The 20,911-nt window shown below is 45.8% G+C and overlaps 1 protein-coding gene across 2 annotated transcripts; it reads right to left on the reverse strand.

Annotated features, from left to right (window-relative positions):
* Nucleotides 1-3,164: 3,164 nt before the first annotated feature.
* On the reverse strand, nucleotides 3,165-8,685 carry Polr3d (RNA polymerase III subunit D). Of its 2 annotated transcripts, none has more exons than XM_048421975.3 (9): nucleotides 8,545-8,685; nucleotides 8,168-8,337; nucleotides 7,553-7,596; nucleotides 6,654-6,805; nucleotides 6,388-6,512; nucleotides 5,121-5,289; nucleotides 4,348-4,613; nucleotides 4,052-4,204; nucleotides 3,165-3,918 (listed from the first exon to the last, which is right to left on the reverse strand). In XM_048421975.3, the coding sequence occupies exons 2-9, from the start codon at nucleotides 8,330-8,332 to the stop codon at nucleotides 3,796-3,798; spliced, it is 1,197 nt and encodes a 398-aa protein (XP_048277932.2). In that variant the 5' UTR covers nucleotides 8,333-8,337; nucleotides 8,545-8,685; the 3' UTR covers nucleotides 3,165-3,795. The 2 variants fall into 2 exon arrangements, with proteins under 2 accessions (XP_048277932.2, XP_048277933.2); XM_048421976.3 differs by having other exon boundaries at nucleotides 8,582-8,644.
* Between the last annotated feature and the right edge of the window lie 12,226 nt (nucleotides 8,686-20,911).

Consider the following 20,911-nt stretch of genomic DNA (forward strand, 5'->3'; position numbering starts at 1 on the left):
ACTGACTTCTACATGTTTGAACCCCCAACTCACACAAAGTAATCCTTTTAATTAAAAAGCTATGGTAATAACATTCTTTGAAAAAATTAAGTAAAATAAACTGAGAGAGGACAGGTGACTTCTTTTTTCTCTCCAGGGTTATTTGTGGAGTTGAAACCAATCCCAAGCCTGACTGAAGTCTACAGCCGCTTATACAAAGAAATGAACAAGTCTATCATCCTTTCTGTTTCTAACACAATGTATGCACACACAGATGCAGGTAGTAATACATTTGCATTCATTTGCACCCTTGGATGAACTGCTTCCCACCCCCCGTTATTTGCGCACATTTGTTGGTAGAGATGGAGGCTTCGCTTCAGAGGCTCAGCCAAGAGAGCAGACTTGCCTCACTTCCCAGCCTTGTAGCTGCGATGAGCTCTACAACTTGTGCGTCTGGAGCCTCGACAGGTGGTGAGGACTGACTGTCGAAAGCGGCACTGTTAAGGCATTTTAAATGGGGACGTGAGGACGAAGGTGTTCCAGGCTCTTGTTGGAAGACTCGAGGAACTCAAAAGGTTTCTGCCCATGGTTGCTGCACATCTGTAATTTAAGCACTCAGGAGGCTGACACAGGGTTAAAAGTTTGAGGCCAGTCTGAGCTATATAGAGAAATTGTCTCAATTAAGAAAAAAAAAAAAAAAGAACTCTCCAGGAATTTGTGCAAAATAGCAAACATTTAAAGACACAAGGTCATTGGGTTACTCCCCAAAAAGGAGGAAGGTTTTGAGTCACAACAGAGAGGATCCCATAGAGATTCACTCAAGGGCAGTACAACAGCTATTTAGAAGCACAAAGGGCTGGAGTCCAGAGCTGCCTTCGACCAGACAGGATATCCATGGCACACACTCCCAAGGAACCCTTCTTCCCGTTTTCTATGAACACTAATCCATGACCCAACAGAACGGATGAGCTTTTGGTTCCAGAACAATAGGGTCACTAAAGATTCAATCTCTTCACATAGCTGGCTGGGCAACCTGAGAAGCTCTGAAGGGAAAGTCCCAGGTGCTCAATAAGCCACAGACTAGAGAAGGAGAAAGGAAAGGGAGACTACAGGAAGAAATACCCGAAGATTCTAGGGTCACCTGGCAGTCCTGAGTTTGGGGTTCATCAATAAAGATGCTACATAGTGAGACATCAGTTTGTCTTAAAGCCTCAAGCAGAGGAAAAGGAATCTAACATTTATTGAGCGTATAAATGTGTGTGTGTGTGTATAGTATATGTATGCTTGGTCTTGAGCAAGGAGTTCTCAGCTACAATATTCCATTTGATCTTCACACCAACCCTGCGAGGTAGGTGTGATCCTCATGTTTGTCACCGACTTGAAAATGCCTCAGTCCTACTGACAAGGAAGAAATGTTCCTCAATGCACCACACACAGCACAGCAACTTCACAAAGGAAACGAGGTGACAGGCAGCAGCAACCAGAGCAGTGGGAACCAGGCAGGACATGCCGGCAGCACATCCGGCAGTGCTAGGGGGCAGAAGGGGACGTCTCACACACCAAGCTTCTAAAGCAGGAGGTCACCCATCAAGGGTCAGTCCCAATCCCACCAAGGTTTTTCTTTGTTTGTCTGTTTGTTATTTTAAGCACTACTGGATGCAATGTTGTGCGAATTCTGTGGCCAGACGTTTCTTTTGAGAAATACTTTAATGGAAGTTAGTCTACTGGCCACTCATTGCAGGAGAAGTAAGCCTCAACCCACTGCTACATCCACGGCTGTCACGCCAGTGTAGCAGAAATGCTGACTGGACGGGCAGGTGTTGTCGGAGGATTGGGATCTCTGCTTCTCGGAGCTGTGTTCCAGGCGGTCCCTTGGTAATCAGTTGTAGTATAATGCCACCTGAGTCGCCACTTGTACTGACTCGACTTCGCTGACCTTGGAGCCATATGTGTGTCCTTTTCCTTGTCTTTATGTTCTTTGTGATATTACTAACAGATCAGACTATTCCAGGCAGTTGCGGATACAAACAAGACTGTTGAGAACATTTTGAGCTCTGCCCCACCATTCATTAAAGCCTTAAAAGAAGTAGCCAGTTCTGGAAATTGGCAGGGTCATCATTAGGATAATTCCTTGATGATGTGGAACAAAAGGAGTTAATTTTACTAGGAAAAGCTTTAGAAACCTTCTACAGGAAAACAGTATTAGGCATTTACCTGGGAAAATAAGTGCGATTTAACAGGAGGCCTATGCAGCCTTCCTTATGGACAGAAAATCTAGGCTAATTACAACATCTGACCCTGAGAGTCGGGAAGGGAAGGGAGTTGAGATTATGGTATGAGATGAGTTTCAGACAAGTTTGAGATCATGTCTTTAAAATTTCCTAGCAGAAAGTTTTCCCAGGAAGATAGTAGCCTTCTTCTTTCCCACCCAGGCACACAAGGTGGGCCAGCCACCTGGTGTAAGCTGATAAAGATGGCCTAACTCAAGAACAGTGGTCTCTCTAAAAACAAGAAAAAAGGCTGACTTAACAGAATGTGAGGGAGCAAAAGTCCTTGTACCCCTGCCAAAGCATCTTCAAAGATTCTCTTTGTAAAACTGTTTTGTGCTGATCTTTTCTGTTTTATAATCTGATGATGTATGCCTTTGCCAAGTTCTTTGTAAAAATATAAAAGCCTCGCACTGAAAGAATAAAGTTGCAGCAGCATTCTCAAATACATTGAGGATGTCTGTCTGTCATTTCCTTTGCCGTATTCTGAATACTCCTGAGCCTTCGCCCTGTTTTCCCCCACGGTCTGAGTGGCTCCCCTGAGCCGGTCCGCGGCAACCCACCTCATTATCTAAAGGCCTCTGAGGTTGTCAGAAGTGGCCTCTAACTTCTTCCAACAGAACCTCCAGGAGGAAGCAGGTGGCTAAGACATTGAGGGATGAGAGGTACAGAAGAGGCATCGTAAACATTCACCACATCAGCCTGGGGTGGGAATGGGATGCAAAGTAAGCATGAACAAGGGCTGGGCGGTGTGGCTCAGTGGTAGTGCACTCGCCGAGCACACTCCAGGTCCCAGCACCAAAGAACAAAAAAAAAAAATTTAAAAAGTTAATGAGTCACAGAAGCAGGGATATGAGCAGAACCAGTTACGTCTATAGAGTATAACATTCATTTGTTTGGAAAAAGACTCAAGCAAAGGAAATGGAAACTAATATTTATTGAGCTCATATATATACATATAATGTATTCCTGGTCTTGTGCAAGGAGTTCTCAACTACAAGATTCCATTTGATCCTCACACCAACCCTGTGAGGTAGGTATAATCCTCATGTTTGTCAGATGAGGAATATGAGGCTCAGAAAGATCAGGTAATTTGTTCAAAAACACAGAACCAGAAGCCAGTGAGCTGGAACCGAGTCCTAAGTCTCAAACTCTACCCCTATTCTTTCCTACCTGCTGGAACCCCTCACCTTTCCATCCCTGGAGCCCATGGTTCCCCAACAAGAAGCCTGCCCCCATCCTACCTTGGGAGAATGCAGTTAGTTGTGGGGATTAAGACATAAATAAAAATAAATAACAGGGTCGAGTCCCCAGCAGCGAGGATGTACCTTCCATACTTGTGCTGTGGAGAGGTCACTGTGCCATTCACAGTTGCTGGGGTAGGGGGTGCGGCACGGGCCCTAACCAGGGGAAACTGGAACTACAGCTGCCAAAGGCTGCAGTGGGTGGGCTAAACAGGTCCCTTCTGGACTGCATGGATTTGAGAACAAAACGTCTGGAGCAGGCAGCAGCCGTGGGCACAGTCACCACCCTCCTCCATCTGCTCATTTCACCGGTGTTTGTGATCCAAGAGGGATTCAAAATCGGGAGAACATACAAGTTTGTGCTTCACATGTCCCAGGACGGTCATCTCCCCTGTCCTGCTGTCTCCCAGGCCCACAGACACCAGTTCCTGCCATTCAACAGAGACATAAGTGAGAACCACACAACCAAGCCAGCCCTCAGTCCTGTGACTCCAGTGTCCCCATCACTGCTTCAAGCTGTGATACTTCCCAAAGCCTCTCCCTGGCCCACAAGGGTCGCACCTGCAGGAAAGAGCAGTTTGTTCCCATGGTCACATCCAGGGTCACCTTGCCCAGGAGGAGCTGCACCTTCCCTGATTTTCGGATGAGCAGCTTGCCCACTTGACCCTCTGTCAGGTCAGCTAAGGTGCAAGCGTTCTCTGCCAGCCTGGCTTCCTATGGAGAGAAGCAGGAGAAAGACATGGGCAACAACTTTCGTGAGTGAACCCTGTACTGTTTCCCAGAAAGGCACCAGTAACAAGGGCCGCACCCTGGAACTATCAACCTGGAATCTACCCAGAACTCACTGCTGAACATACCCGGTCTTTTTCCTGCTTTATGACTACCATCTGTCCATCTTCGCTCTGCACCTCTGTCTTGATAGGCTTCATGTCCTGGGAGGGTGGCTGCCCAGGAAGGGTATCAGGCAGCTGAAGGAACAGCAGCTCTTCATCCTTGTTGAGGCTCAATTCCCTGAGCAGCTCTGCAACAGACACGTCCTTCGGGAGGGCAGGGGTCTTCCTGGCTGCTCTGGGAGGGGCCTTTGCCTTGGCGTCCTCTTCCTCGTCCCGTGGCTCCTCTTTCACTGCCCAAAGTGAAATAAAGAAAAAGACATTGGGGGCTGGAGACATGGCTCAGCGGTTAAGGGTATTGCCCGTTCTTCCAAAGGTCCTGAGTTCAATTCCCAGCAACCACATGGTGGCTCACAACCATCTGTAATGAGGTCTGGTGCCCTCTTCTGGCCTGCAGACAGAATAGTGTATACACAATAAATAAATAAATAAAACAGCTCACTGTTCTCAACCCTTCACACAGGCGTTCTACCGTGGCTCGGCCAGGAGGCTGGCGATGCCAATTATAAACAGGAGCAAGAAAGAAATTCAAGAGCTATGTGGCTTCTCTAAAATGGAAAAGCTGAGGCCGAGTGTACCGATATACAGAGACAGGTAAACTCCGAGGAGAGGTTCTGTCTTGGTTCTGTGCCTATACTTCTGAGTGGGAATGAAACGGAGGTGTTGGTGAGCAGCAGCCTTGGAGGCCATGTGAGAGCTTCTGGGGAGTTAGGGAACAGAAGGGAGTTGACACAGGATACCTTTTACAGAAGGCACGTCCACTTCCATGTCTTCTTCCTTGGGGCCAGCTGAAAAAGGCTTAGCATCTGGCTCTTCACTCTCCTCCCTGAAAAGCCACCCTGAATGCGCCAGTGGCAGCTGCACTGGCATGTTCCGTTTGTCATTCTTTAGCCCTGGGTCATCGATGAACTGCCAAAGAGTTGAAGTCACACAGAATGTCAGCACATATGCCCAGTTGTAGTCCACTTCAGGATTCGCCTCTCTTTGCTTTCTTTGTGAGTGTAACCAAAAGTTTCAGGACATCAGCAAACCCTGTACCCCTGACCTGGCTCCCTAGATGCCTTCTTTAGCAACTATAAAGAAGCCTGTCCAAACAAACAAACAAACAAAAACCAAAAACCCAAAAAAAGCCGAGAGGAGGTGGTGCATGCCTTTAATCCCAGCACTCAGGAGGCAGAGGCAGGCAGATCTCTGAGTTCGAGGTCAGCCTGGTCTATAAGAGCTAGTTCCAGGACATGTTCCAAAGCCACAGAGACACCCTGTCCCGAAAAACAAACAAAAAACAAAACAACAACAACAATAAAAGAAGCCTGTCTATTGTGGACTATTACTTTATCTATGCTAGGATATATTACATTTGTTTATGTAGCAGAATATTTGTTTAACTATGTAAAGATGTGTTGTTTTGCCTGCCTAATTGGGCTAATAAAGATACCTGATTGGGCTAATAAAAAGCTGAATGGCCAATAGATAGGCAGTAGAGGGTAGGAGGGGTTAGTGGGTAGAAAGAGTAACTAGGAGGAGGAATCTAGGCTTAGGAGAGAAGAGAATTAGGGGAGAGTGGAAGACGCCAGCAAGGAATGAAGAAAGCAGGAAGAGTAGATATACAGAATGAAAAAAGATAAAAAGCCTCAAGACAAAATGTAGATGAAGAGAAACAGGTTAATATAAGTTATAAGAGCTAGCTGGGCGGAGGTGGCGCACACCTGTAATCCCAGCACTCAGGAGACAGAGGCAGGCAGATCTCTGTGAATTTGAGGCAAGTCTGGTCTACAGAGTAAGTCCCAGGACAGCCAGATCTGTTACACAGAGAAACCGTGTGGGGGTAGGGTGGGGTGAGGTTATAAAAGCTAATGGGACAAGCCTAAACTAAGGTAGACCGTTCATCATCATCATCATCATCATCATCATCATCATCATCATCATAAGGATCCGTTGTATTATGATTTAGGGGCTGGTGGCCCAGGAAAGCCTGTTACACCTGTCCCCCAGGCTCCTGGTACCTACATCATCCTTCTCCAGCATGCGCAGGATCTGCTTGGTCTCTTCATCTGTTTCTCTCTTCTCTTTCTTGATGTTGATGATATGCGAAGGGCCCATGTCTGAGATATCCACTGTCTTTTCCCAGTTCCCTGTGGAAAACCATTCTGTTCACTAGGGATAAATAAGGAAGACAGAGACAGCAAGGAAAACCAAATTGGGATGGAGAATTCCACTGCTCTGCCTTCTCAGGCAGTCTGAACTGAAATCTAGAATGGATCCCTTCTGGGTACCTTTTTTCTTCATCATCTCTGCAGGGCCCTGCTCAAAGATAGAATGGGACTGGATCACTTCTGGGCGCCCACGTCCCCGCCCATGACCCTCCCGTTGGCGGTCTCTATCCCGTTCACGCTTTTCCTTCTTTATGGCTACTTCTTCCTTTGGCCTGGAAAGGAGAACAGATAAAAGGGTCTGTCTCAGTAAACTACCCCATTTCCTACAACATCACGAGAAGCAGAAGCCAATCCTTTGCTGAAGCTTTGACTTCGTTCACAAGGCAGAGCCCTTCACTCCCTTTACTTTACCTTCTTGTTAAAAATGTGGGGTTTTTGTTTTGTTTTCCAAGAAAGGCTGGGACAGAGAGGAATGTAAGGACAAGGGCGAAGAGTCTAGCCCCACCTTCGCAGTACTAGACGAGCTGGAACCCCCTGGATGGCTGGCCAGCCCCTGAAGTTCCCTTTTCCTTTCCTCTACTTCTTTCTTCCCTCAGGTACTGTCACGTGTTCACTGCCATACCACAGGCGCAAAAACGAAAGAACCACCTGACCATGGACTAAAATCCCCAAAACTTGGAGGTCCAAAATAAAATTCCCCCCTCTATAAGTTGATTATCTCAGCTACTTATTACAATTTAAAAAAAAAGGAAAAAAAAACTCTAATACAAAGTGCCTTAGAGCCAGGCATGGTGATGCACACCTTAGTCCCAGCACTCAGGAGACAAAGGCAAGCGTATCTCTGTGAGTTCTTGGCCAGCCTGGTGATTTTAGAGTGATTTCCAGGAAATGCACAGAGACCCTGTCTCCATTACTGAATAAACTAATGGTGTAAATTAAAATTTCCGAGCCACACACCTAATTGCTTCCCCCAGTCCACAGCAACACAGGGTAAGCATTCATCAGCCCTAGCTACTTACTCTTCTTTGATCTTCCGACTGATGATATTTGGGGTGAAGGTTTTCTGGAAAGGAGAATACAACAGCATTTCAAAGTGCTCTATGGACCAGTCAGTTTCACCGGGAAACAATTCTGGGAAAGCTCAACAAGACAGATCAGTCAGCACTCACAGACAGATGTCATGGGTAGACTATTACCAGAAGTACCCAAGGCAAAGCTCAGTAGCTTTATTCTTGGATCATTCTGCTCTTTCCTTTCAAAACTACACATTACATCTCACTTATATACATACTGGAAGAGGACACAGAGCAGCTAAGGTCATGCCTTCAAGTCATCACATACTAGATTATTAGTTTCCAGAGTTCTGAACACTCAAAACTTCAGTAAAGCTCATGGCTGCCTGACTTTCACGGTATTTCTATAGGTGTCCAAAATATAAGAAGCAATTTTAAGTTCTCTGCCCTTGAATTGCATGTGAAACCATCTCAGTATCTTGTACCAGGACCTAGACTTGAAAGTCTCCCTAGAGGTTGACATGCCATCAGGGACACTGTGGTCCCTACAAGAACATCAGGAGTTGCATCCCTACGGCCCGGAAGGTATTTAGGTTTCTGTGTAAACAAGCTCGCAGGTACCTTCTTGACTCCGCCAAGGGTGAGGTCTCGGGAGCGGATGGAGGGAAGGCGGCCAGGCGTAAGCGGGGGTGCGGGTCGCCGGCCGATCAGCCCCCGACCCCCCGAGAGAAGGGGTCGCGGTCCTCCAGAATTGCTGGGCTCGCCAGCGGCGTTTCCTTCCGACATGGTGCCTGGAGGAAAACAGGCAACCAAGTGACTCCAAGGGAGGGACTCGCGGACCCTGGGCGGAACCCCACCCACGTGGCCTCCCGCCCCCCGTCCGTGCGTCGCTCTCGCTGCGCCTCAGCTCCTCCCGGTCCCACGTGGCGAGGCTCCCTGGAGCGCCTCTCTAGCTTTGGACTCGCCACATGCCCTCTTCCCGGGACCGTCTGACGCACCCGCGCTGAGACTCCACGCCGAGTGTCACGACCTCACCTCCGACACGACCCGCCACGGGCACCTGCTTTCCCCGCCAGGCGGAAGTCTGCGTGGCAGGGACCGGGCGTCGCCATCTTGCCCTAGGGCGGAAGTGACATCAAAGGGGCGGGACCGGACCATAGTATTTATCCGACGGCTCCTCGCTGTCCTCCGCCTTCTCTTCCCGGTTCTTCCCGGAGTCGGGAAAAGCTGGGTTGAGAGGGCGAAAAAAGGATAAAAGGGTGGGACTTGAGCTACGCCGGGACAACACTCGTGGGGGCGTGTCTCGACCCCCTGGCAGGGAGTGGGGGCGTGGTCCTCAGGGCCCGTGGTGGTGCTCCGAGGTCGTCTACCTGCTGTGCGTGGAGTCCCCGCTGCGTAGCCTCTGGGAGCAATGCGGTCGCCGGTCGGGATGGGGCTGAGGACACAGGGAGTAACTTCAGGCCAAGGCTGCCTGCAGCTTTGCGTTGACCTTGGAGTTGTCACTGTACCTCTGGGCCTTGTTCTTTGCTCGCCAGCGCCTTTCCTTGCCGTCCCGTGGGTCCAGGGGTGTGTCACCCTTAACAACGCAGCTGGGCAGAGCAGCCAGTAGCTCTTCTCACTTGCCTGGGCTCATGACTGCTTGGTCAAAGTCTGGGAAGTCTGGAACCGTAGTTTGCTTTTCAAGTGGGAGGTGGTGTTACTTTTGGGGGAGGGGGATTGTTCATTCATTTTAAAACGACCCTACTGTGTAACCCTATCTAATCTGGACTTTAAGTAGACCAGGCTGGTCTCAAACTCATAGAAATCCTGTCTCTCTGCCCCCGCAGTGCTGAGATTTACAGGTGGTGGCGCACGCCTTTAATCCCAGCACCCGGGAGGCAGAGGCGGGCAGATCTCTTCATGAGTTTGAAGCCAGTCTGGTCTACAAGAGCTAGTTCTAGGACAAGGCTCCAAAGCTACAGAGAAACCCTGTCTCGAAAAACAAAAACAGGTGTGCACCACCAATCCAAGCTGAAAAAACTTTCATGGTAAGGGATGGTTATAATTTAATCTGAAATTTGATACATTCCACTTTTTGTTAATTTTCTTTTAGATTATATCCCTAGGAAAGAGATGTATGTTTTAAAAGTAAGTTTTGAGGTCAAACATATGCAGTTATTTAAAAAAAAAAAAAGGAAAGAATAAATGATTTGGAGAGCCAGGCATGTTGGTGCATGCCTGTAAACCCAGCACTTGGGAGGTGGAAGCAGGCGGGTCCCTGAGTTCAGTCCAGCTAGGACTACAAAATGAGATCCTGTTTCATATGATGGTGATTATGATTGATGATTACAACGATGACAGTGATGCAGCAGAGAGACCCCAAGTTCTGTTTCCTTTGTTCCCCCCAATAGCACTTATATCAAAACCAGAATATTGACATTTTTATAGTCACAGTACAAGACATTTTCTTTCTTTTTTCTTCTTTCTTTCCTTCTTTTTTTTTTTGGTTTTGTTTTTTTGTTTGTTTTGTTTTGTTTTTCAAGACAAGGTTTTGCTATAGCTTTGGAGCCTGTCCTGGCACTAGCACTTGTAGACCAGGCTGGCCTCAAACTCACAGAGATCCGCCTGCCTGTGCCTCCTGAGTGCTGGGATTAAAGACATGCGCCACCACCATCCAGGGACATTTTCAACACTACAGGTATCCCTGTAGCTGCCCTTTCAGATACAACCTCCTTTACTGATGAGCCTTCTCTGCCCCCACTCCTCCCACCACTAATCTGGTCTCCATTTTTTTTTTTTTTTTTTTTTTTTGTCTTTTGGTTTTTCTAGACAGGGTTTCTCTAGACAAGGTTTCTCTGTGTATCCTTGACTGTCCTGGAACTTGCTCTGTAGACCAGGCTGGCCTCGAATTCAGAGATCTGTCTGCCACTATTTCCCAAGTGCTAGGATTAAAGGTGTGTGCCACTACTGCCCAGCTATTCTTTATTTCTATAATTGCGTTGTTTCAAAAATATTCTAGAAATGCAATCCTACAGTATGTGACTTGCTTTGTTGTTGTTGAGGCAGGACTTACCATGTACCCCTGGTTAACTTTGAGCTGAGCTCACTGTAGAGACAAGGCTTGACTTCCAACTTACAGAGATGTCTGCCTCTGCCTCGCCATGCTAGCCTTAAAGGAATGCTGCCATCCTTTAGACTTAGCTTAGCTTTTGTAGCTACTTTATTATCCCCATAATTCTGTGGCTATTATCCAAGTGGTATGTATCATTGGCTTGTTCCCTTTTCTGCTGAATATCTATGGTTTATTTAGCCCGTCCTTTGAGAAACATCTGGATTGTTTACTTTGTGGATATTATGAATAAAGTTGCTGTGAACAAACATGCAACATTTTGTGGAAGTACAAATTTTCATTTCTCTGGAAGGAGTTCACCTGTTGGTTTGTATGGCTGTATGATTAATTTGAGGGGAAAAACAACAAACTGGCTTCCACAGTGGCTAGACTCTTTGGTGAGTATTTTGTGGCTCATCAATCGATACTACTAAATCACTTTCCAGAAGTATTTGCACTAGAGGGCTAGAGAGATGCCTCTGTGACTAAAGGCACTTGTTTTTGTTCCCAGCTCCTACACAATGGCTCACAGTTGTCCATAACTCCAGTTTCAGGCGATTTGGTGCTCTCTTTTGACCACTGGGGCTACCAGGCAAGCTCACAGTATACATGCATACATGTGAACAAAAGTACTCATACACATAGAATAAGAACAAATAAATCGGTTTTTTTAAAAGTACTGTACTAGCTGGGTGGTGGTCACGGTGCACACCTTTAATCCCAGCATTCAGGAGGCAAAGGCAGGTGGATTTCTGTGAGTTTGAGGCCAGGGCTACAGAGTGAGTTCCAGGACAGTCAGGATTGTTACATGGAGAAACCCTGTCTCAAAAAAACAAAAAAGTACCGTGCTAAGATGCATCACTACTAAAAATGTTAAGAATAACATAGGGGAGGGCCTCATGGATCCTCCTCCTCTCTGAGGACTTTCCAGGTAGTTAAAAGTTGGTGGGAAGAAAGGAAAGGTGTATTTCTTCAGTGAAGTCATTGATAAGATGCTCATGTTCCCTTCAACCGTCCCAGTGAAGCTCACAGAATCATGGGCAGAAATACAGAAAAGTAGAAGGGCAACTAGCTCAGAAGGGGATTAGTAGGATCGTGGGTTTTATATTAACTTAGTTGAGCCTCAGTTGAGAAAATGCCTCTCTAAGGTTGGGCTATAGGCAAGCCTGTAGATCATCTTAATTATGATCTTAATTAGTGATTGATGGAGGAGGGCCCAGCCCAGTGTGGGTGATGCCATCCCTGGGCTGGTGGTCTTGGGTTCTATAAGAAAGCAGGCTGAGTAAGCCATGGAGAACAAGCCGGTAAGCAGCATCCCTCCAGGGCCTCAGCATCAGCTCCTGCCTCCAGGTCCCCTGCCCTGCTTAAGTTCCTGTCCTGACTTCCTTTGATGGTGAACTGTGATGTGGAAGTATAAGCTGAATAAACCCCTTCCTCCCTGTTTCTTTGGTCATGTTTTGTTTTGTTTTGTTTTTTACCACAGCAATAGTTAACCTAAGACAAACGGGGTGACACAAGAGAGGATAAAGGACAAATGAATATGATCAAAGTGTATGATCAATTCTCTTGCAATGTTTATGGAATTTCTAGACAGAAGACTTAAGTCAGATACTTAACATACTGTTTATTTGTTTATACAGGGTCTTCTATTTCCTGACCTCTAATTTGTTAAGTCACCATTTACCACCTTGAATTTCTGGTCCTGCTGACTCTACCTCCCAAGTACTGAGATTACAAGTGTGTGCCATAGTTATTTTTCTACGGCTATGGTGAAACACCATGACCAAAAGCAACTTTGGCTCATTGCAGGAGCCAAAGGAGGAACTCCAAAGGGGCAGGAACCTGGAGGCGGGAGCTGATGCAGAGGCCATGAAGAGGTGCTGCTTACCGGTTTGCTCCTCATAACTTGCTCAGCCTGCTTTCTTGGAGAACCCAGGACCACCAGCCCAGGGGTGTCCCTACCCACAATGGACTGGGCCCTCTTTCATTAATCACTGATTGAAAATGTTCTACAGTCTTACCTGCCTACAGCTTGATCTTATGGAGGCCTTTTTCCAACTGAGGTTCCCTCCTCAGATGACTTTAGCTTGTTTGAAGTTAACATAAAATTAACCAGGACAGCCGTCATGCCTGGCTTATGGAAATGGAACCCAGGACGTTGTGCATACTAAGCAGGTTGTCATTACCATCTCAACAACATCCCCAGCCATGTCTTTTACATTTTAGAGATTACTTCCTAACAGTGCTCATTATAATCTGTCTAGGGACTTTCTCCGGCCTTCCTTTAACTAAGCTAATAGACTCTGAGCTCTTTGTTCCTACGCCTCTCCGCATTTTCTCCCAAAGATTAAGGGTTAGTGCCTTTCATCTAGCCTCAATAGAACCTTTAAGCTATTTTTAGTTGAATCCTGCATAATGAATATGATCTTAGGAAACCTAGATTTTTTTTCTTTTTTTTTTATGGTTTTGGTATTTGTTTTTGTTTTTCGAGACAGGGTTTTTCTGTGTATCAGTTCCAGCTGTCCTGGAACTTGCTTTGTAGACCAGGCTGGCCCCAAACTCACTGAGATCCACCTGCCTCTGCCTCCCTAGTGCTGGGATTAAAGGTGTGCACCACCACTGCCCGGCTGAGATTTAGTTTTGTTATTAGTAATCTCTTCTTGCACGATATGCTCATGACTGTCATAAATATAATCGTCATTCTTACTGACAAGCAATGAAACTAACAAACACTGGGGAGTCTAAGGTTGATTTGGGAAGTTATAACCAGATTCTGTTAAAAAAAAAATGTTCATGAATTTTTAATGGGCATCAGAAACACAAAGTGAATAAGAAATCTTTAAATACGCATCCTCAGAATAAAAGGGATGTGTAGTATGAGAACGCCGCCCAAGTTCAGGCTGTGACTTGTTTTCTATGTGTTATTTATCCTAATTCATTTGCTTCCCTTGCAGGTGGTTATTTGCTGGTTTCTCCTCATTTGCCTTGACTTCTAGATATTTAGTCCTCAGGGTCCTGTCCCATCTGCTCCCTCCCCCAAGCACCCTTCTCCCTGTACTTTTTCCATTACCATTGTCTAGTTGATCGCTTTCATTTTTATATTACTTTAGTTTTTGAAATTAATTGCTCACGTGGGTTCCATGGCACGAGTGTGGAGGTCAGAGAACAACTTTCAGGAGGCAGTTCTCTCCTATTGTCTGTCTTAGGGAACTTGGGTCAGGCAAGCATACTTTTCTTCACTGTGCCACCTTCCTTACCCTGATCTCTTTCCAGGCAGACCCTGTATGCATTTCTCAGGGTTCCAGCAGAGAAGTCCCTTAGCCCCACATATGTGTATCTGTCTGTCCACGCGGCCACTTGGATGTCTGCTAGGTGTCTCTGGTGGTTTGAATAGGTGGGGCCCCCATAGGCTGAAGGCTAGATTCATAGGGAGTGGCACTATTAGGAGGTGGGGCCTCGCTAGAGTAGGTGAGGCCTTGTCGGAGGTGTGTCACTGAGGTTGAAGTCTAGATACTCAAGCCACGCCCAGTGTCGCAGTCTCTTCTGGCTTCATGTGGATCAAGATTTAGAACTCTTAGCTCCTGTTCCAACATTGTGTCTGCCTGCACGCCACCATGATTATAATGGACTACACCTCTGAATTGTAAGCCAGCCCCAATTAAATGATTTCCTTTATAAATGTTGAAAAAAAAAAAAAGAGTTGCCATGGTCTTGGTGTCTTTTCACAGCAACAGAAACCCTAAGACGGCATCTAAAACCCAGGTCCACATCCAAACTGTCATAAAGCGGTCCCATTTTATCAAGTGGCAACTATGTCCCTCTAGTTGTTACATCAAAAATCTGCTCCCAGCTGCACCGTGAGGAGTAAAACCAGGGCCCCAGGCATGATAGCAGGTATCTCTGCAGTCCCCTTGACTCTCTTCTCCCATAGACTCCCTTACTACGTCAGCTTTACTAGATTTTTCCAGAATCTTACCACTTTCTGGTGCAGGCCACTTTTGGGGGCTCTTTTTATTACGATAAGTCCCTGCCTGGACTCCCTTCCAGATGGACCTCCTGGTCTAGTCTCAACAGTGCAGTGACACAGCCCCATCAGGTCCCATCTGTGCCTAAACTTCCCAGTGGATCCCCGTTTCAGGAGAGCAGCTTTCGGGTGGCCTCCCTGGCCCGGCACGATCTGGTTATCCACCCACACACTCTCTGGCCTTCACTCCCGAGTTTCTCACTGACTGTTCCTGCGACTCCAGGCCCAGCTGGAACATACCTAGCAGGCTTCTGCTTCAGGGTTCCTGCACCTCCTGCTTAGAATGCTCCTTCCCCTTAGAATGCTGCAGGGGCCCCTCCCTCCCTCGAGTCAGCTTCCCCAGTCACTTTCCCATAGACACCTTCTCTGGTGGCCTTATTTAAAACTGCCAAACAAAAGGAAACAAAGAAGCCTTCCCCTGACTCCTATTTCCTGACTTATTTTTCTCTGTCCCCACTGCAATGAGTGCTTGTTAATGTGTCTGCCGCCTTCCTACCAGGAAACAGCCCTATGAGAAGAATTTCCTGGGGGCTAGGTGGGCGTCCATCGGCTATTCCTCCTGCCTCAAACAGTGCCTGATATATAACGAGTGCCCATTAGACCTTTTAAACGGAATGAACGACTTCCAGTTTGTGCTGAGGTCGTGGAGCAAGCCTGGCTGTGGGTAGAAACATAAAGGTGAATTGTTTCTAGGAGGTAGATTCAACTCCCACACCATTCACATAAAGGCCATTCCGGGCCTAGGGCGGGTACAGGTGAGCAGAGTCCTTGCCTGGCCTATACAAGTCCTTGGTTTGAGTCTCCGGAATCACAGAAACAAACACATAAATACATAAATGCTACTTTTGAGTTAGATTTTCATTTCTTCTCTCTCTGACTCGAAGTACTAAGACCAAACCTAGGACCTCATATGCGATGCCAGTAGGCAGGGGCTTGATGTTTGATTGGTAGTGGTGGTGTGTGTTCCTAAAATATACCTACAACTTGCTGTATGTTACTTTGTGTATATGTTTTCAAGGCTGGCCATTTATGTTGTTGTTGTTGTTGTTATTGTTTGTTTGTTTGTTTGTTTTGAGGCCGAGTCTCTCTATGTAACCCTCGCTGTCCTGGAACTCTTTATGTAGACCAGACTGGCCTCAAACTCAAACTCAATCTGCCTCTGCCTCCCAAGTGCTGGGACTAAAGGTGTGCAGCCATGCCTGAACTTGGCCTCTCGGTATTGAATAACAGATCGGTGTGCTCTTCCCCGGGTAAGACTATTTCTCCGTCTCTCGCTGTTCCTTACTTGGCCCTAGTTCTTTGTCTGTGGTTGGAGCCTTGTCCCTTTTCCATGTTAGCATGTCTGTCGGTGTCACCCTTATTCAGATCATGCTTAGGCAGCCATGCTGGTGAGACTGCATGGATGTAGCTTCTCTGACTTTCCTAGGAGGCACAACCTCAGAGACAACTAACTCCCCGTTCCTCTGGCTCTTGCGGTCTTCCTGCCCACTTCTCTGCAACAGTCCCCGCATCTAAATCTCAGGCACAGGAGTTATGCTGTGGATGTATCAGCTGGTAGGGAGCTCCACACTGTCTATTGGTCTGTTGTGGGCTTCTGAGTGGTCCCCATCTATTACAAAGAGAAATGACCTTGATGAGGGATGAGCACCATGCTCGTCTGTGGATGCTAGAATAAGAGATTAGAATTTAGTTAGGGATTAAGCTGGTTTAGTTAATTGGTAGTTGAAGATTTCCTTCAAGATCCATGACAAGAGTCCATAATTACTAACTCCACATCATTAGCTGCGTTTCCAGTACCAGACATTATTTCCCTCTTATTGAGCAGGTCTTAGATTCAATTAGTGAGCTTTTGCTCACCTCCAAAAAATGGTGTCAACTACTGCACCCTTAGGGTTATTGTGCCAAACTGATCATTGTTCAACATGGCTGAGAGGGAGTGTTGGCTGCTTCCCTCCTTTGGAAGCTTGTATGGCCTTCTGGTAGCATGAAGGCCAGTCCTCAGGGAGGAGACTTTTCAGGACAGATCCAGCCTGGGTCATCTGGGTCCTGCGTCCAAACTGCATGGTGTCATCAGTGGTAGGGATTTATCTGTCCGGAATGTCTTAGTCAATGTTCTACTGCTGCGAAGAGACACCATGACCCCTGTGACTCTTATAAAGGAAAATGTTTAATTGGGGGCTGGCTTACAGTTTCTCAAGTTTCGTCCATTATCAGCATGGTGGCAGACATAGTGCTGGAGAAGGAGCTGAGAGTTCTACACTCAGAACAAGGACAACAGCCAGAGAGAGCCACCAGGTCTCAGTTAGGCTTTTAAAAGCTCAAAGCCCAACCCCCAGGGCCACACTTCCTCCACCAGGGCTGCACCTTTTGAAGCAGTGCCAGTCTCTGACAACTGACTAACCATTCAAATACAGGAGCCTGGGGGGGCCATTCTTTTTTTTTTCAATATTTATTTATTTATTATGTATACAATATTCTGTCTGTGTGTATGCCTGCAGGCCAGAAGAGGGCACCAGACCCCATTACAGATGGTTGTGAGCCACCATGTGGTTGCTGGGAATTGAACTCAGGACCTTTGGAAGAGCAGGCAACTCTTAACCTCTGAGCCATCTCTCCAGCCCTAGGGGGGGCCATTCTTACGCAAACCATTACAGATGCAGGAGTTTTTTGTAAGTTGTCCTGATGAGCAACAAATGTGACCTTCCAGCCTCAGCCTTCTGAGTAGCTGTTCCACTAGGCCCAGCTCATTAATGTTCTTTATCAAGTATGAAACACTTAATACCTGCTGAGAGTAGCAGGCTATCTAGATGCAGGCTCACACAGTGAAAGTAAGTGGGCCATGGGAAACCCGCACAGTGCTCATAGACATCACTTCCCCTTACCTGTCTCACTGTAAGCACAGGGGCTTTGTGGATGTGTGTGCTTTGGGCTCTCCACAGTCAGCTTACCTAGAAAGAAAATCTATGCATTTTGATTTTATAAAGCGCAGAGGCGGTATTGCGACTGTAAGCTTGGGGCTGGCTACATGGCTCAGCAGTTAAGACTGCTTTCTGCTTCTGCAGAGAACCAGGTTCAGTTCCCAACACACACATGGTGGCTCCCAACCACTTGGACGTATGCATGTGGAGCACATACACGCCAACAAAACATTCATTAAATAAGTACCTCTAATTTGTTTTTAAGACAGGCTCTTCCTAGAGTATATCAGATTCTATATCTGCTACCCATCTCGACGGGGTAGAATATAGACTTTGCATTCAGATCTGAAATTGAATACGACTTTTCTAACTCTGGGGCTGAGCCTCCTTTCCATTTCCCTTTCGATTATGAGACGGATGAATCAACCTCTCAAGTCTGCCTTCCAAATCACATGTCTGGCACTGTGTCTTGGTGCTTAAGAAGTGTCTTTGTTATTGTTGCAGTCTTGGCTTAGGTATAATGTTTAATGTGGAAACTTCCAACAACGCACCAAGCAGAAGAAAATAGCTCATTAGATCTCCACGAGCCCAGCTTTAATTATTCACCCGTGTTTTATCTCAGTCACCACCCACCAAGATCACTTTGAAATAAACCATTTATAGTATGTTATTCATTTATAAATATCACAATATACATTTCTGAAGAATAAGGACTTTAAAAAATAACTACAAGCTGCAGAGCTGGAGAGATGGCTCAGAGGTTAGGAGCATTTGTTGTTCCTGGGAGGACCTGGCTTCAGTTTCCAGCATCCACCTGGCTGCTCAGGCCCACCAGGAACTCCAGTTCCAGGGGATCGAATGCCCTCCCTCACAGCAAGTAGCACTGCAGACACACAGTGCACAGACATGCATGCAGGAAAACAAGTACAGAAAATAAAAATCTTAAAAATCTGAATGTTATCATCAAACCAGTGATTCCTAAATATTACCAACTGTCCATATAAGAAGTGGTGGTGCACACCTTTAATCCCAGCACTCAGGAGCCAGAGGCAGGTGGATCTCTAAGTTTGAGGCCAGGCTGGTCTACAGAGTGAGTTCTAGGACAGGCAAAGCTATACAGAGAAACCCCGTCTCAGAAAAACAAAACTAAAAAATGTTAGTCTCTTCAATTGTCACATAAGTGGGTTGTTTTATTTGGGTGATGATTTTTAAAATTTTTTAAATTTAATGTGCATTGGTGTTTTGTCTGCATATATGTATGTGTGAGAGTGTCATATCCTTCTGGAACTGGAATGACAGATAGTTATGAGCTGCCACATGGGTGCTGAGTCCTCTAGATGAACAGCCAGTTTTTCTACCTGCTGAGCCATCTCTCCAGTCCCTTAGGTGGTTCTGCTTTGTATGCTTTGGTTTGGTTCTTTTCGGGGGAGGGGGAGGTAACAGTGACATGTTCTCAGGCTGTCCTGGAACTCAAGACAAATGAGCCACCACATCTGGCTGATATTTTTATAGTTTTTCAAGACAGGGTTTTGTTGTAGCTTTGGAACTAGCTCTTGTAGACCTCGAACTCACAGAGATCGTCCTGCCTCTGCCTCCCAAGTGCTGGCATTAAAGGTGTGCACCACCACTGCCCTGCTCTGATTGATCTTTTTAAGAATAGTTTGTTAAAATTCAAGTCCAAATGGATCAAAGACCTCAACATAAAACCAACCACACTGAACCTCACAGAAAAAAAAAGTGGGAAGTAGCCTTGAACACATTGACACAGGAGACCACTTCCTAAATATAACTCCAGACACTTAAAACAACAATTAATAAATGGGACCTCCTGAAATTAGGAAGCTTCTGTAAAGCAAAGGACACGGTCAGTAAGACAAAACAGCAGCCTACAAAATGGGAAAATATCTTCACCAACTCCACATCTGACAGAGGACTGATATTCAATACACAAAGAACTCAAGAAACTAGACATCAAATGAACAAATAATCCAATACAGATCTAAACAGAGAACTCTCAATAGACAAACCTCAAATGGACAAAAGACACTTAAGGAAAAGCTCAACATGATCAGCCATCAGAGAAATGCAAATCAAAACATCTTACAACTGTCAGGATGGCCAAGATCAAAAACACTGATGACAGCTTATACTGGAGAGGATGTGGAGGAAGGGGAACATTTCCCCATTGCTGGTGGGAGTGCAAATTTGTACAGCTGCTTTGGAAATCAGTATGGCAATTTCTCAGAAAATTGGGACTCAGCCTACCTCAAGAACCAGCAATAACATTCTTGGGCATATACCCAAAAGATGCTCAATCATACACAAAGACATTTGCTCAATTATGTTCATAGCAGCATTATTCATAATAGCCAGAACCTGGAAATAATATAGATGCCCCTCAACCGAAGAACTGATAAGGAAAGTATGGTACATTTACACAATAGAGTACTACTCAGCAGTAAAAAATGACATCTTGAAATTTGCAGACAAATGGACAGAACTAGCAAAAGCATACTGAGTGAGGTAGCCCACACCCAGAAAGACAAATATAATATGTACTCACTCATAAGTGGCTTTTAGACATAAAGCAAAGAATGACCAATCTGCAGTCCACAGACCCAGAGAACCTAGACAACAAAGAAGACCCTAAGAGAGACATACATAGATCTGCCTAGAAAAGAGAAAGAGACAAGATTTAATGAGTAAATTAGGAGGGTGATGGGTGGGAGGAGGGTGGAAGGGGAGAGGGGAGGAAGGAAGGGTAGTGGGGAAAAAAGTATAACCCAATTAAAAACAAATAAAATTAAAAGAATAGCTTGTTAAATCTGTATTTTAATAGCTTACTTAAGTGTTTATAATTATTAAAAGTATAATTAAGACATGAAAAGAAATTTTGCTATAAGTGTGTTCACTGTTTAGGAGACAGAGAGAGACAGAGAATCAGATGAGTAGAGGATTCCAGAAGAGACCCAACAATAGAACAAAACACAGCAATTTAGACCATATCACAAAGAAAAGGATATTGCTAAATCAGAAAAGCACATTCCAATTCTTCCTCCCACTTTTGGAATAAACGATGTGCATATATCATATATCTATTTTTGAAAGATGGGAAAACCAATCAGTTTAATTCCCTTCTAAATTTTATAAAGGACTTATATTTATTTATTGTGTATACAGTGTTTTGCCTGCATGTAACCTGCGGGCTAGAGAGGGCACCAGATCTCATTATAGCTGGTTTTGAGTCACCATGTAGCTATTGGGAATTGAACTCAGGACCTCTGGAAGTGCAGCCAAAACTCTTAACAGCTGAGCCATCCCTCCAGCCCCGCTCT

The sequence above is a fragment of the Myodes glareolus genome, chromosome 12 (assembly GCF_982192425.1).
Source record: "Myodes glareolus chromosome 12, mMyoGla1.1, whole genome shotgun sequence".
NCBI lineage: Eukaryota > Metazoa > Chordata > Mammalia > Rodentia > Cricetidae > Myodes > Myodes glareolus.

Excerpts from the sequence above, each read along its gene's own strand:
- Polr3d (XM_048421975.3), bottom strand. The coding sequence starts at position 8,332 with ATGTCGGAAGGAAACGCCGCTGGCGAGCCCAGCAATTCTGGAGGACCG. Across the intron at positions 4,614-5,120 it reads GGACGTGCCTTCTGTAAAAG|TGAAAGAGGAGCCACGGGAC; the intron begins GTATCCTGTGTC and ends CACTTTGGGCAG. Across the intron at positions 3,919-4,051 it reads CAAACTGCTCTTTCCTGCAG|GAACTGGTGTCTGTGGGCCT; the intron begins GTGCGACCCTTG and ends GTTGAATGGCAG.